Consider the following 15,581-nt stretch of genomic DNA (forward strand, 5'->3'; position numbering starts at 1 on the left):
CTTCCCGCCGGCTTTGCACCCGCATCTTTCTTCCGTGGGTTTCTCCCAAATGTTGCCACCGACTCCTGCCGTTCGCCTGCTGCAATCTCGGCTCGCTCTCCTCCTCCTCCTCCTCCTCCTGCACTTTTTTCCTCTCCTGCTGCTGTGTCCTGTCAGCGTGGGCTCAGACGAGAAGAAGAAGAAGAAGAAGAAGAAGAAGCAGCAGCATTGTCAGCGTGCCGCTGGTGCCGCGGCGTTCCCCGGCCAGCTTCCTGCGAGACGCTCGGGCCGCGTGTGTTGCGTGGCCGGCTCTCCCCCGCGCTGATCTTTGACTGCGCGGCCAGCAGAGTGCTTTGCTCCTCAGTTACCCGCCGTTACCATCTGCCCTTTTAACGCATGGAGTGCTGACGCTTGCGCTCGCTCGCTCGAACCCCCACCCCCCCCCACCCCCACCCACCCCCCACCACCACCGCCATCCCCTCCTCTCTCGCCGCCTTAATCATCTCCAGCTCCAGCTCACCCTCCTCCTCCTCCTCCTCTCCAGCCAAAGGAGACAAGCGCCACCTACTGGCGAGCAGGGAATCTCATTCAAACCCTATGGGAAAACTCTTTTGAGCCTTCATTCAGTCTCCTTCATGTCCAATTTAAGATTAAGGACAACTTTGGCATATCAGTTGGATGTGACAAGTGAGACAAAACTGCACTAGTTGACATATACGTACTACTATAGTTGTGCCGAGAGATATGAGTTTTTGAGATACTTGCTGATTTTCTTCTTTTTTTTTTGCCTTGACTTGAACACAAATTTATGATGCAAAAAAAAATAGAATTTTGAATTGTGCATTAAAAACAACCATATAGCATTGCCTTCCTTCCATCCATCCATCCATCCATCCATTTTCTGTACCGCTTGTCCTCACAAGGGTCGCGGGGGTTGCTGGAGCCTATCCCAGCTGGCTTCGGGCAGTAGGCGGGGTACACCCTGAACTGGTTGCCAGCCAATCGCAGGGCACACAGAGACGAACAACCATACTCACAATCGCACCTATGGACAATTTGGAGTGTCCAATTCACCTGCCATGCATGTTTTTGGAATGTGGGAGGAAACCGGAGTACCCGGAGAAAATCCACGCAGGCACGGGGAGAACATGCAAACTCCACCCAGGAAGGCCGAAGCCCGGACTTGATCTCACAACCTTTGCACTGGGAGGCGGACGTGCTAACCAGTCATCCACCGTGCCGCTATAGCATTGCCTCCACTAGCTTAATGCTAACACACAATGGAAAACATCATAGACTGGCTAATCAAACTAGCATCGATGTCTCTTTAACCCTTCAAGTGTAGGATTTTGGAACAAAGGCAGTGGAGCAACATATAGAGGGACAATATACTGATAGGCATATATTCTTTATCCTCTGTAAAGAGTGACGTATTACTACAGCTTACTGAGGAGCTGAGACCATCTACCTACATCCACATATCCATATATATCATCCATATTTTTGTATTATACTGCCACCAGGTGGCCAAGGTGCAAAGTTCCATTCTTTGCCATCTATTTAATTCTGTTATCACTATTTCCATCTATCCATTTTCTTATTAAAAAACACATTATACACATTTTTTTCGTTTTTTTTAGGGGCAGACTGGAACGGATTAGTTGCATTTCAATTCATTTCAGTGGGGAAAGTTGCTTTCAGATATGCGCGTGGTCACGCAACAGATATCTCAAGGAGACATTGCAGTACTACTAAATAAGCGTTACATTCAAATTAGAGAATGTTAGAATGTTACAAGGAATGCACCTGACGAGTCACACTGTTGTTGTCCCACTGTTGTGAGGACAAAGTATGTACCTGTTCGTAGATGGACCATAAGCTGCGTATCAGGAATACTGAATAAATGCGGCAACGGCTTGCTTTACATCTGATAACGGCGAGGCTTGAGCCATAACAAAAACATTTTTTTTCAAACTGCAAACCACGAGACATCCTTCAACTGTTTATGATACTGAACATTCTGCAGCGGATGACTATGAATCCATAATGTTCCCCGCCGGGTTTCTCCCGCCACAATAAATGCGTGCTGCTACACGAGCACAATGTACAGCATACTTCGGGTGTTGCGGTTTAGAATTCCTCACGTCAAAAAGCACACACGGTTGCTGAATTGATCGTGTTTAAAAAAAAAAAATGATTTTCAAGATGGTTTTCAGAGCGTGTGTATGCGAGTGCGTTTATATTCCCTTTTTGGTAAAATCATGAACATTTCAGTAATCCTGAGATGAAATGTTCATGTTGCTCACTTAACACAACAGAGCTCAACCCTCAGTGAGACACGGCGGGCTCGAGGGTTTCCCATCATACACGGCAAACAAGCGATCTGAAACGGAGTCTGCACATAACGATCATCAGGCCCAATTTGAGATCAATTCCCTCTACCGATTATATAACTTGAAAAAACGTATCCTGCGCGATTATCCTGTGGTATGTTCCTCCCCGGTCTAAAAGGGACAACAAACTTTTCTGCTCTACATGCTTCGTTTCACTGTGTCTCTGTTTCCATGATCTGCTGCTGATTACTAAACAAAAAGACGGGAAAAAAAGGGAATCGACTCTAATTTTCTGTGGGTCTTGAGAAATCCGTGAAAATGCTCTCAAAAAAAAACGTCTGGAAATTTGGGGAAATCTGCAGTGAATTGTTACGTGTGTAAACTGGTTAACACGCAGAATGAAAATAAATAAAAGGCTAAAAACATCTCTGAGGCAGATGATGGGACAGCGACGCCTTCCCATCCATGAAAGTGCACACACTCCGGTGGTCTGCTTTGCGGTCGGTTTTGCTAAAGCGTATTCTGGGAAATGATTGGCGGCGGGAGAGCATTTGCTTCCTCTCCGTAACCGCCGGCGCAACGTCTTCGTAGCCGCGGCTTAAGAGTTTAAAACCACACAAACCTTCTAAACCCAACGGGAACTTCCTGAAAGCAAACAATACGTGTGCAAATTGTTCTTTTGGTCTTTGGCTCTTATTAACCTTTGGACAGGACATCATCAACGTGCACTCAGCGGCCACAACATTAGGAACACAATCCATCCATTTCCTTCAGCGCTTTATCGTCATTAGGCCGACGGCAGAGGCGGAGCCTATCCTGCCCGATTTTAGGCCAGTCGCGCAAAAAAGACCAACAAGCATTTGCGACGATCGCGACATCACTTTGATTGACAAGTGACATTTAAATCAGCCAAATGTCTTAAATATTAGCGGATGCTTCACTCACCGTCTCCATTGTGGTAAGCAAAAGGTATGCGGGAATCGCCTCCATCTTGTCAGGTCTGCTCTTAGCCACGATAAGGACTCCCCCTGACAAAAGGAAAAGCACAGCAACATTTGAATTCAAGACGACTGTAAGCATCTTTTACTTCTCAGCCTTTTTGGCAATATTGTCCAAAATGCTTATTTTTGATTCAAGGCCATAGGAAATCAACATATAAAGCAGAGGTGGGCATTTTGTGTACTCAAGGCCCAAGTGTTACTTTTAATAATGAAATAATAATAATACAATTATAGAGTGAGAATTCCTTATTCTCTATTAAGTGAATTATAATTAACAAACAATGAAATAGAAACAAATTCAATGTATATATGAGGAAAAAGAGGTTCGGAAAAATGGTTGGATATACATAATTGTTTTTTGTTTTAGTCAATTTTACCCATTTATTTAATAAAATGATTTTTTTTTTTTAAATGAATAAATTCCCTTTAAATAAATAGGTTTAGGGAGAAAAAAACAGCTGAACTAATACAACAAATGGGCGGGCCAGATTAAAGAACACCAAGGTCCGTGTGTGACCCACGGGCCATACATTACACATCCCTGCTTTTTAAGTGGCTCGAATGAGTCCTACCCGCGACTTTTACACGCCGTGACTATGAGGCGCTCTAAAGCTTCCACACCAGCGCAAAGCCCTGGTCCACACACTGGCTGTCAAGTTGGACTCTTTTGTGGTCCACGTGTTTGACTGTCATGTCAGACTTGCAACATAAATGAATAAATCAAAACTCGTCCGCCTCTCTCCGTGTGACGTGCACGCTCTGACAGCCGACAACGAGGCACTCTTAAGTGGCCTATCCAAAGGGAAGACACATTTTCTGTGTCAAGGCATGTTGCACCCCCCCCCCCCCCACCTAAGAAAAAAAAAAAAGTGAGTGAGTGAGTGAAAAACACTACTTCGACTATATCTCAACACTTGAGTAGTTTTGTGTTTGCACATTTTTTTTCAATTATCTTGAAACGCGTACATACCTCCAAATAGACTTTAGAGGTTCTTTAAGCATTCTGGCCAGCGATTGTACTTGCGTGAAGAATGTTGGGCTGCTTTGGAATCCACAAAATGCCCACAAAATCCAGCCTGGATGACAAAGAAACCAATAATTGGAAACACGGCTTTTTTCTTTTTCTTTTTCTTTCTCGTGTTGAATTGCAACATTTTGTGCAGGGAGTTTGGGCCGCAGAAGGATTGTCAGGACCCCCCCGGAGAATCTCCCTCTTTCTCTCTGTTGCACTGAGCAAATATTGCTGCAGAGCGTTGAGGAAAAATAAAGGCCACTCTAAGCGGCTTATCTGATGAATTCCCCTCCCATGATCCACTGCTGTAATAATAAGCTTAAAAACCTCCCCTAAGCGCCGCAAGATTCATTTAGCACAAATGCAAATGTCGCCTGTTTAACTCCTTGCTGGGGTCCCTATTTATTTACTCTATAAATGCGCACATTATGTAAGCAGTAAACATATGTTTGCGGAGCGCGCATAGGAGAGGGCGGGAAGGCGGTTTTCCCGATAAAGAGGAAAATGTCAAATATGCACTTTGTTAGTGTTGTGCGTATTAAACGAATGCCTGCTTTATTTAATAATACATCACGCGCACACTGGGAGCAATAAGAGAGCTCGCGGCGGCGCGGCGGCAAGCCTGAGGATAAAAAGAAAATGTTTTATCCCTGCGAGAGGACCCCGATGTTTTGCTGCTTGATGATAAGAGCGCGTGAACTCCGACACGCTCCGCTGGACCGTGAGATGGTCCGACATGGCGGAGAACGAAGACTTAAAGTGTTTTGGCGAGAAGATCCGCCACCGTTTTACTGCAGTACAACATTGAAAACAAGAAAACATTTCCATGCTGCAATTCTTAATTCATTTGTGTGTATATTTCCTGAGAAAAGGAGTCAAAAATCATCGAGATGGCCTCATCAGTCACGGCGGATAACCTAAGGCCAAAAAAATAAATAATAAAAGTAAGTCCTCTTCGCCAGTAGTTGGCGCTGCACTGCATCAATTTCACATCTGCAAATCATTATATGCAGCAGAAAAAATAGTTTTTGTTTGTGATTAGCTGTCATTATCTTTAAAAAAACGTAGTAAAAAAAAAAAAAAGTACAAGTGGGTGACATCATTACTTGGCATCAGTGAGAAAACATGTGAATGCCCAAAGGCATCAGTCTGGAATAAAAAGTGCTGCTGAACATTCCTACTTAGACTCATCAAACATCAGTTTTTCAAATGTTGAACTGTCTGTCATGTGACATATTCCTGCGGTCGGACAGAAAAAGACGTACCCAAATATGGTCAATTTCCCATTTTCCCCACAAAACCAAAATACATTGCCAGTTTTTTTTAACACAATATTTAAAGTATTGATAATAGCTTGAAAACACTTTTTGTCGTAAAACGCTTATCGGCCTGCAGGATCCGTGCAGCTTTATGGCGCCTCAAGATTGAAAGTCTGCTTGTTTTTTAAGACAAAAATGAATGACAATATTTAGGTTGGATGCAAGCCTGTTCAAGTGGATGGCTGCAATGCTTTGGCGAGGAAAGAACTGGTCAGCCATGAAGATACAGGAAGTGCCTACAGATGCATTTCAGCCTACGTGGTTCAGAGACCCGTTCCTGAAAGGTTGTGACTTTGGAGTTTGGGGAGGTGACAGTGCTGATATCTATTTAATTTCTACCAGTCTTACTTTAAAATGTCACTTTTTATTCCTTTGTGGATCACTAGCATGCGTGTGTTAGCAACATTAGCATCTCCGTGGGGCAACCTCGGGCCACTTGCAACATCTGGTCTGGCTTCATGTTCAAACACTATTGATTGTTCTTTGATCCCAAATTAATTATTCAGGCACATTTGGGCGATGGGGGAGAAATTTGATCTTGAGTTGAAATTGCTCGGACATTTGATCATCTTGTTATGCTTGTGGACGCATAATGGCTGTGTGGCGTGTTTACAAGATGCAGTCGTGCGTGAGTATGGAAAGCCAATTTATTTCTTATCCTTGATATTGTTGGATTATTAACATTGTTTTTCTGTTTCAATATATATTCTTCAAATTGTTTTTGATTTTAGTTAGATAAATACAACTGTTCCCATATGTTAGTAGAATGTGGTCTGTTTTTCCCCTAAGGAAGTGATCTGAATAATCTACAGGGCAGATATGCGGGAATCTCTGGTGCGAAGCTGCTACAGAGTTCAATAGTTTATGTAGGAAGCCAATAATTTACCTCACATCTGTTAAGGACTGAAAGAACTCAATGGGAGATGGCCTGATTGTATTTCACTCTGCTGACAGGACAAGATCGAAGGGGGGGCACAGTCTCTTCCTCGGGGGCTGTGCTCTGTGTGGGGTTTTATGGGGGGTCCCTGGTGCAGGGAGGTGGCGGGGGCAAGGTGTTTGCCCACATCCTTAAGGGGGGTGTGTAGACTTGTTTTGACAGGAAATGTCACATGTTCTGATAGACCAAATGGTACTTTCTTTGTCAATGAAGGGGGTGGGAACGTTTTCTGTATATATGCATGCATGAACTTTGAGAAGAACACATTTGTGGGTGAGCTGCATGATTGAGCAGTAACTCCAAGTGGCTTTCAGACTCTGAAATAAAGCTGGCAAAACTTCTCCACAAGACTTCAACTTTGATTTTTATTTGAACACGCAGAAATCAGAGAAATGATTTCCAACAATATCCAGCTAAAAGTCCACGTACTATATGTATTGTACGACAGCTTTGGTGGACGAGTAGCAAAACAAGTTGAAAACTGCAGGCCATTTTGTCTTGCACCGTCATATTGCTATCGACTGAAAATGACACCACAGTGCTTATGAGCTTGTGAACGTCACGTGACCAAACCTGGAAACGTGATGGTCATTACCTGACACCTGAGAAAATGTGTTGACATTTTCAGCCGACAGCAAGTGGGAGTCAAAGGCAAAAAGGATGGATGGATGCAAACGGGTGGAATTTTCTGCTTAATTCAATCAACGAATCACGTGTTTAATTGTAATGAGAAGTTATAACTTGAAGAAGAGATTGGACTACGGTGGACACGCATGCCTCTGCTGGCATTTCAATAGCAAGGCCATCTGAACACCCCCCCCCCCCCCCCCTCACCTCAATCCCCTCCGGAGACGCTACAGATGGGACGGCTGCAGCTGTCCCGCGGGCCCTCTCATCCAGACGCTGAAATGTCAGAAAAATGTCAGGGGAAACCCGTTTGGGCTCGGCCGCGGCGGCTCCTGACTGATGCCATTGAAGAGCAACAAAGAGGAAAGGCCAAAGCTGCGCCGTCACGCTGCACTTGGCCACGCCCGTTCTCGCGCACTCTGCTTCACTGCCACAGCGAACATCCGTTTACGGGTGGGTGGTACGAATCGGACCCGCCTGCAATCGCTATTTCAAACGAAAATGAAACTGCGGGTGTAGAAAAGATGAACTGCGATATTGCGAGGGGAGCGGCGCGTCCATTTGTCTAATTGGTCAGTCTGTAAAAGCATTTGGACGTCGGGAGGAATGATGGCGCGGTGTGCAAACATTGCGGTTATTAACAGTGACAGAAGCCGGCCGGCTCCGTGCAATCAGTCGGCAGGCTTTACGGGCCTCTTAAATAATCTACGACCTTTACTGGACCAGCAGGGATTGCCAACCATTTGGCACGAGTTATCTCCTCCTCTAAGCCGCTGGCACGCCACCAATACGCACACCTCCTCACCCCCGACGCGCTCCCACAAGCGCCCGCCGCCAACACCCCCCCCCCCCCCCACACACACACACACACAAAAGAGGACAGATACAGTTAGTAACAACAGCAGATATATATTTCACGTGACAATATACGAGCATCTCTCGATGGGAGACGCTTTCTGTGTTTCTGGCACACGAGCGCGCGCACACACACACACACACACATTTTTAACTTGGGGTAAATAAAATCAAACTTTATTTTCATAACGGTACAACTTATTTGTGTAAAAAATTCAATAATTAATTAAATGCGATTTTTTTTTTGTTTATTGTTTGATGGAAATTAGGACTGTGAGAAGGTCCGTGGAAAAATGTCTCCCCTTGTGGGCTCCCTGGACCCAAAAAGTCTGAGAACCCGGTCTCACCTTGGACTCGACTGTGCCTTTTGCGGGTTTCTTCTGGACTTTTTCCTTGCCCCCGTAGCCTAGCGCTTTGCTTCACTTGGTCTCCTCACTGATAACTTCTGTTGTGAATTGGCACTGTAGAAAAAAAAAAAACATCTGAATTGAACTGGAACTGTTCATGGTCTGTAGTTCTGCAGCTGATGGCGGAATCCCGGGTTGGGTCGACTGGAAGGCCTCGCCAGCTTGACCTGGCGGTAGGCCTCGTCGAACGGGAGCGCTTCTCTCCGCATCAAGTACGCCACGACGACGGAGGACGAGCGTGACACGCCGGCGTTGCAGTGGACGAGAACAACGCCGTCCTGAAGACACAAAGAGAATTGACGATTTAGTATTCGACGCACGAAGTGAAAGAGGTCGTCCTTTGACGCTGAGGTCATGACTCATCACATTTTTCGTTGATATTCATCTTGCAAAAAAAAGCGACTATTTAAAACCTGCGACCATGTTTCAGGTTTACAATTAACAATCGGGAAAAATTGCGAGGTTCGTGAACCAGCGGCCTATTTTCATTCGTCAGGACACATAAAGCTCGCCTCTCAGTAACGTCGACATACAAAGTACTCCTTTCCTATTTCAACAGCATTTTGGCAGCATCCTTAAAGCGTTTCAGCAAGTGTGAAGAAAATAACATGAAGAGGTAACTTTCAAAAATAAACCACAAAATAGCACACTGTTCAAAAACTGAAACTGTCAAATTCTGAATGGCTCGACCTTAAGGGTGTTCAACTTGAGGTTCCATCTCATTAAGCGGAGCATAAAACAGCTGCATTATGTATTTGTATTTCATTCCCACCCAAGCAGTAATAGAATATATGTCCAGATGGAATCTGTGTACGGGAGCGTGAATATGCAACTTGATTAATATTAATGCCGATGTAATTATTTTTACCGCCTGCAGTGTCAGGATGGTAACGATTAAATTCAAGTCACATCTTGAGACGGGCCAAAGCTCGGTCGCGATGCCGGCCACGTTGACGCATTTGTGTCGTCTTGCGATCCGCGCGGAAGCAGCCCCGCCTGCCGCTGTCCGATCTCTCGTCTCTCGTCTCTTTCCGCGTGTCAATCAATGTCCAGCAAAGTCAGATGGATGACGCAAATACGTTTTTCCCGCCGCATGTTATCGCTGCTTTCTGTGGTTTGCTTTCAAACGTAACCCAATCTGGCAGCCCCCCCTCAGGGCTCGCGCGGGCCGACGTAAAACACACACACACAGATAAGAATATTCATTTTTCATGACTCACTGCCAGTCCAAGAGCTCGTTTCCATTGCATTATCTGCGCAGGCTTCGCCGTACTTACACATTGCAGGCCTTGTTTTTAGACTTTTAGGGGGATAAGAAACATCTGCAAAATGAAAACTGGCCCAGGCTAGATAATCCATCACGGGGCAACATGGAAAAAACTTAATTTGCTTTTGCTTCGAGTGCTCTTGTTTTGTCCTTATTTGACAGCGCTTGGGCTGAGTGTGTTTTCATATCGGCGCGTGCATCGCATTGTCCGGCGTGCAGGAAGAACTGCCAGGAACGCCATCCAATAAAAGGAGGTCAGAGGTGAAGAAAGCGACACTCAAAAGTGGACTTGGTGCCAGCCTGGACTTTGTGCTGAGCTTTGGTCTTTGCGCTGCGTTGCGCTGCGTTGCGCTGCCGATAAACCAATAAAAGGTGAATGTGCTGCAGGGAGGTTGCATTAGAGATTGTTAAACTGAAATCAGACTTTCAAGATGCATATTGAGATTCGTTAAATCGATTGAAGCTGATATACTGCATGTGCCTCTTTAAGTAGAAATAATCTCGCCCAGTCATTCTGCTGTCATGTTTTTATTCATGGTAATTGGTTTAAGCCAGTGGTTTGCACCCATTGGTTCGGGTCGCACAGAGCGATTAGCAATTCTTCATGTATTTATTCATTTGTTTTTGTAGCTGAACCGATGCATTTTTATTGTATACTTAATAGGAGTCTGTGCATGTTAGTTGATGTCTCAATTTGGGGTTTGTATATGTTTTTGTTGATTTTGTTCGAGACTACAGGCGGAAATGAGCTTTCTGCTAAATCTAACGCAAGCATCTCTTCACGTCTTTTGTTACCGACTGATGTATCTCCCTATTGTAAATAAACTTAATTTATATATATATATATTAATATTTAAAAGCTGCAGTCCCTACGTAACGACTTCAATGTATGTTATTTGTACAGAAAATAATACAAAGTATATAATAAAAATTATAAATGCAGTAAAATATCCAAAAGAAAAAAAAAGAATGATCTATGAGACGAAAAGTGGCCTAGCACCACCTATAGGAGAGGATGTGGAATTACTTTGCTCAGGCAACCCATTCTGTTGCTCGCAACGTACTCAACTGCGCATCCAAACAAATGTGGTGCGTTATCGAGAAAACAAAACGCGTTTCAGACATCTCAGCTGCACATGAACACTTTGCTGATGCGGCTATGTTGGCCTTTCCGCGTCTTGTTTTAATTTGTAGCCGGGCGTTTATTCGCTTCTCCCGTCTGGTGTAAAGCAACATGATGAATGTACAGTGAGCCTTTCGTTGATTGAGCACACAGTAAAGCGGGGCAGTGAGAGCCAATCGCAAGTGCTCCCCGGAGACACAGCTGGTGTGTGTGTGTGTGTGCGTGCGTGCGTGCGTGCGTGCGTGCGTACCTGTTCCCGGGCCTGATCTATAAAGGCGCCGCACTCATTCACGTACGAAGTGATTTGTATTTCCGGCAGGTCCAGGATCTGGACGGTCTTGTAGACCAGCTGATCGGGGAAGGGGTTGGCAACGCCGTAGGCCACGTTGAGCACGTGCGACACCTGAAACACAAAGAGACAATTGAGGCACCTTGAGCAAATGAGCCTCCATTGTGAACGCGGGGGGCATTGTGATGACACAATGGCTTTGACAGAGAGCAAGAAAATGAAGCAGGTGGGGGTTGGGGGGGATGGGGGGGGCAGAACGATAGACAGAAGGAGTGTTTATTATGAGACAGATGGCGTTGATTCATTTTGTTGTCGTCGCCTCCTCTCTCACTTAACGCGACTTTACCTCCGAGGCCTCAATCCTCTGCTCTCGTCTCTTCACGTAACGCAGCTCATGTTCCTTCTTTTTGCAAATGCCTTCTTGTCAATTTTGCCATATTGCACCGAGCAACCGGCACCGAGACCTGCGCATTGCTTGCTTAGCATTTCAATCATCTCAATTCCCTGCTTGTTGACGGCGATTGTATTTTGTTCACTTGCGTTGATCCTTTCGATCAAAGATGGGCAAACTTGTGCTCAAGCGGCAAATTTGATTTGGAATACAGACGAATGGGAACGGTTATTTGTGGATGAAATTAAAGTTGAATTTAACAACATTTTCCAATCACATTTGAAAGGGTCACTAAACTTAATGACGGCAGTATTTTTCCAGCCTCTGGTTGGTCGGTCGGAGCAAAACTCGTTTCCTGTCTGTAGTTGTCTGCACACCACATTAACACGTTTCACAGTCGACATCTGTATTTTACTTCAATGTTTGACGTTTCTGTTATGTTGTTCGATAAACCTGTATTGCGAACTCCTACAGATGATGCAAGTGGCACAGTTGAATGCTGCTATATTACCTTTTATGTTAGGGACGGGCAAGTACCGACACCAGGTTACGGCCTTATTTTAAGGTATCGGTACTCGCAACAGCCATCTTGCGGCCATTTTACAATCCGGAACAAAACATTTGAAATGAGAAGAATAGATAATGAAAGAATGCTATATTGAGGTATATACTGTGCATCTTTCTTTGAATTAACTGTCATAGTTTTTTGGGTGGGAGATTTCATACGTGAACTCCGATTGGTATCGGTCTTTTTAAAAGTGATATCGAACACACCTACTTTTTTGTAGTATTGATGATTCGCTGTGGCGACCCCTGAAGGGAAAAGCCAAAAGGAAAGGAAGAAGAAGATGTATAACGCGGCATGATAGTGGAGGTACCAAGAGGAGGATTAAGTCCCCACTGAGGGGGGCACGGCCCACCACTGAGCACTGCACTGTATATATATATGGGCAGCTGAATAGAGCCCCCAATTAAAGTGTGCGCATTTGAACTCGCACCGGCGATAAAAGCGGGAGCGCGGAATGAGTAAAACGATGGCTGCGGTGTACTCGCACAGCACCGCGAGTGTTGTGTTCGGCAAATGGAGAGCAGCAGTCCAGAGTGAATGACACTTTTGTGGCTCATTAACGAGGCGCGGCTGCAGCAGTCAACGTGGAAGAGGGGGTCCGGGGGGGGGGGGCTGGGGGTCAGCAAATTACACTCAAGCACGCTCGTTTCGCTCGCTCTTAATGTGCTTGGAAAAGAAAAGCAGCCGCAACGTAAATGTGGTGAAAGTCAGCAACCTTCGCCGAGTCTGCTTGATGGCCTCTTGCGCGTTAGCGCGCATTAGCATGCTAGCACGTGATCGATGGCGCTAATTACTGCGCAGCGTGTCACAGGTGCGCGCTGGAATTAAATTACAACGGTCAGTTAAGCGTGATTAACGACCACATCGGGGCGCACAAACGAAAATGAAAGATGACGAGCATTTGTTTTCTTTTTTTTGACAATTTTTTTGGGGGGGGGGGATTTGATAGACGCCGAATTCACACACACTCGTAACTACATAAAATAACAAAAATGCAGACCAACCTTGAATCACGAGTTGAATTTGTGATGTGACGTAAAAAAACATAATACATGTAAAAGAAAATCTGAAGAATTTAACTGGTCTTATAAAGTATAAATAAACTGTGCATACTGTAATATTTGTGTTGGCCCACTTGTCTGTGTGCCTTAAAGAGGCGTGGCCCGGTGAGCGACATCAGGAGCAGGCATCGGGACGCGAGTTGTGGCCGACAGAATCTCCTTGCGTGTGGTCTCATTTTGATATTTGTATCCCGTTCAAAATAAACAAACATTCACTCCGTCACTGACTCGTGCAAATATTTGTTTAGGGAATCGATGTTGTTTCTGTCGGGTAAAATCAGAACATTCATATAGACATAATATCAAAACTTTGTTCTTTTAAAATTACAACTTTTGAATGATTTGTCTGTTCCTCGATCTCTACCTTGACCTAATTCAAGATTTTTTCGAGCATTCTTTACGGGTGTTTTGATCCATTTTGAGACCTTTCCTTCACTAAACACGACGAGTAGGAGTGGGCCACTTGGCCTCAATATTTTTTTCACAATATTTGATCACCTCAAGTCATTTTTGCTCTAACATTTTGGCCATGCTATTTTTGTGATGGGCTTTCAAAGGTCTCAAAATGGTCTTGAGGATGATGCTGCATCATTTTTGATAATTACGGCCTTCATTTTTAAATATTTGCTGGAAAAGCCAGATTTTTTTGACAAATGCCTTGTTAGATCTCAACAGACTGTGTACCTAATAAAGTGGCCATTCGGTGCTTCCAAAATGTAGTCACGTCTCATGAGCTTCAGCAAGCAGCAGGAAACGTCCGGCTCATGTCTTTCCAGGCAGAACTAGCCGAGGTATGAAAGCGATTGTCCCCAGAGTGAAAGCATTTCCTCGGAGCCGTGCTGGCATCATTTACTCCCCCTACTGAGCCGAAGCCACACTGCAAGGGTCTGCGTCTAATCTCATGTCTCGCACATGTGATCGCCACACGGCAAGGACACGCCTATTGATTCATCCCAACCCGCACACCTTCCACTCTCTTCTACACTGACCTGATATTTCTGCAAGGTGTCCATGTCATGGGCCGCATCCTGAGAGGCTGAAAGAGTAAGAAAAAAAAGGAGCGTTTGAAATAGAACTGCTGAAGCAAAAGAAAAAGGAAAAAAAAATGGCTGTGGGCTTTTACAAGAACTGCAAATAGTGAATAATGAAATGGCCTCTCTCATTATGACACAACAAGAATACTGAATTTCGGGGCAGCAGTGGATGAGAGCATGTGGGTGGTGATGCATTAATGCTGATAGACAATTCTAAAAACTCAAAAGATGTTTGATATGGGCACACAACAATGAAAGAATTTTTGTATTTTTATGTAATGATAAAAGAAAGAAATGTAAAAACTTGTGAGAATAAAGTAATTGGCGTCTATCAGCGTAAAACAAAGCCTCCATAAAGCTGAAACTTCCTGGGAGTGGGCGAGCTACCAAAATGACCCCAGCAGCGCAGCGACAACTCATCCAGGAAGTCACAAACAAACCCAAGACCAGATCAAAACAACTGCGGGCCTCATTGAAAGCCCGTTATCGCGACTCAACAGTTTAGGTCGAGACTGAGAAAAAAACTGGGTTAGATAGGCTAAAACGACTGCTAACAATGTACAAGTGCAACAATTAAGCGATTAATTGACAACTAACCAATTATCAAATTAACTGACAACTAATTTAATAATTGTCCACGTGTCCTGTTTTTGAAAAAAAGGGATGAAAATAATAAAAAAAAAAATTATCTGATTCGTCAGTGAATCAGAAAAATAAGTGACAGATTAATTAACTATCAATTGACTCGTTTGTTGGAACCCTTCTTCCGTAATCATCAATAACAAATTCGACATGGGAATTTTCCACCTTCTGAGGTGATATTAGAGTTGTATCAGAGGCGGGACGTCAACTGTATGTAACTCCAAAATGTCCAATGTGTTGTGTGTTAGTACAATGTCGGGAAAAATACGTGTAAAAGTGAATCTCTCCTCAGAGGGACAATTAAAGTGTCTTGCCTTTCATAAAAATGGACAAGGAGAGTTAAAAGTATGTGTGGCGTTCACGGGGCAAGTGCGTCATCTTGAAGTGAGTTTTGCTCAGAAAATGGAAGAAAAAAAAACCTGGCTGACGCAAAATCCCAGCAGAGCAGTTGTTAGCGAGTGAATTTCGTGGCGCGCGCTGACGCTGATTGGCTGACGGCGTGGAGAAAAAATGAGCAGCACTTCAATGCCGTTAGCGCTAATGTGCCATAAAGGAAATATTCACTTTTATTGAGCCGAACAGATGCAATATTAATATTGATCCCCGCTGACGAGTTGTCTCGGTCTGCGAGGTGAAGGGTCGCGTGTGTGTCGACTAAACAGAACGGCCACGCTGAGCTGTGAGGGAGTTCAATGTCAGGCTCAAGAACACTCCAGCCGGACGCGGATATACGTAA

The 15,581-nt window shown here is 44.6% G+C and overlaps 1 protein-coding gene across 3 annotated transcripts in view; it reads right to left on the reverse strand.

Moving 5' to 3' along the window:
- Nucleotides 1-15,581, reverse strand: part of LOC147163403 (dual specificity protein phosphatase 19-like) — an 18,659-nt gene continuing 3,078 nt past the window's right edge. For 2 of the 3 annotated variants that reach the window (XR_015096772.1, XR_015096773.1), the window contains 6 exons: nucleotides 14,159-14,205; nucleotides 11,111-11,263; nucleotides 8,411-8,748; nucleotides 4,284-4,389; nucleotides 3,258-3,340; nucleotides 1-149 (listed from right to left, as the gene is read on the reverse strand). Coding sequence is in view for 1 of the 3 variants with exons in the window: in XM_086092172.1 (XP_085948298.1) it covers nucleotides 8,566-8,748; nucleotides 11,111-11,263; nucleotides 14,159-14,205 (383 nt within the window). In the remaining 2 variants the exon portion in view is untranslated. Of the gene's footprint in view, nucleotides 150-3,257; nucleotides 3,341-4,283; nucleotides 4,390-8,198; nucleotides 8,749-11,110; nucleotides 11,264-14,158; nucleotides 14,206-15,581 lie in introns of those variants that run through there. The other variant, XM_086092172.1, reaches the window with a different exon arrangement.

Source organism: Leptonotus elevatus, chromosome 13 (genome assembly GCF_054856555.1).
Source record: "Leptonotus elevatus isolate MCC_2025b chromosome 13, RoL_Lele_1.0, whole genome shotgun sequence".
Lineage (NCBI taxonomy): Eukaryota > Metazoa > Chordata > Actinopteri > Syngnathiformes > Syngnathidae > Leptonotus > Leptonotus elevatus.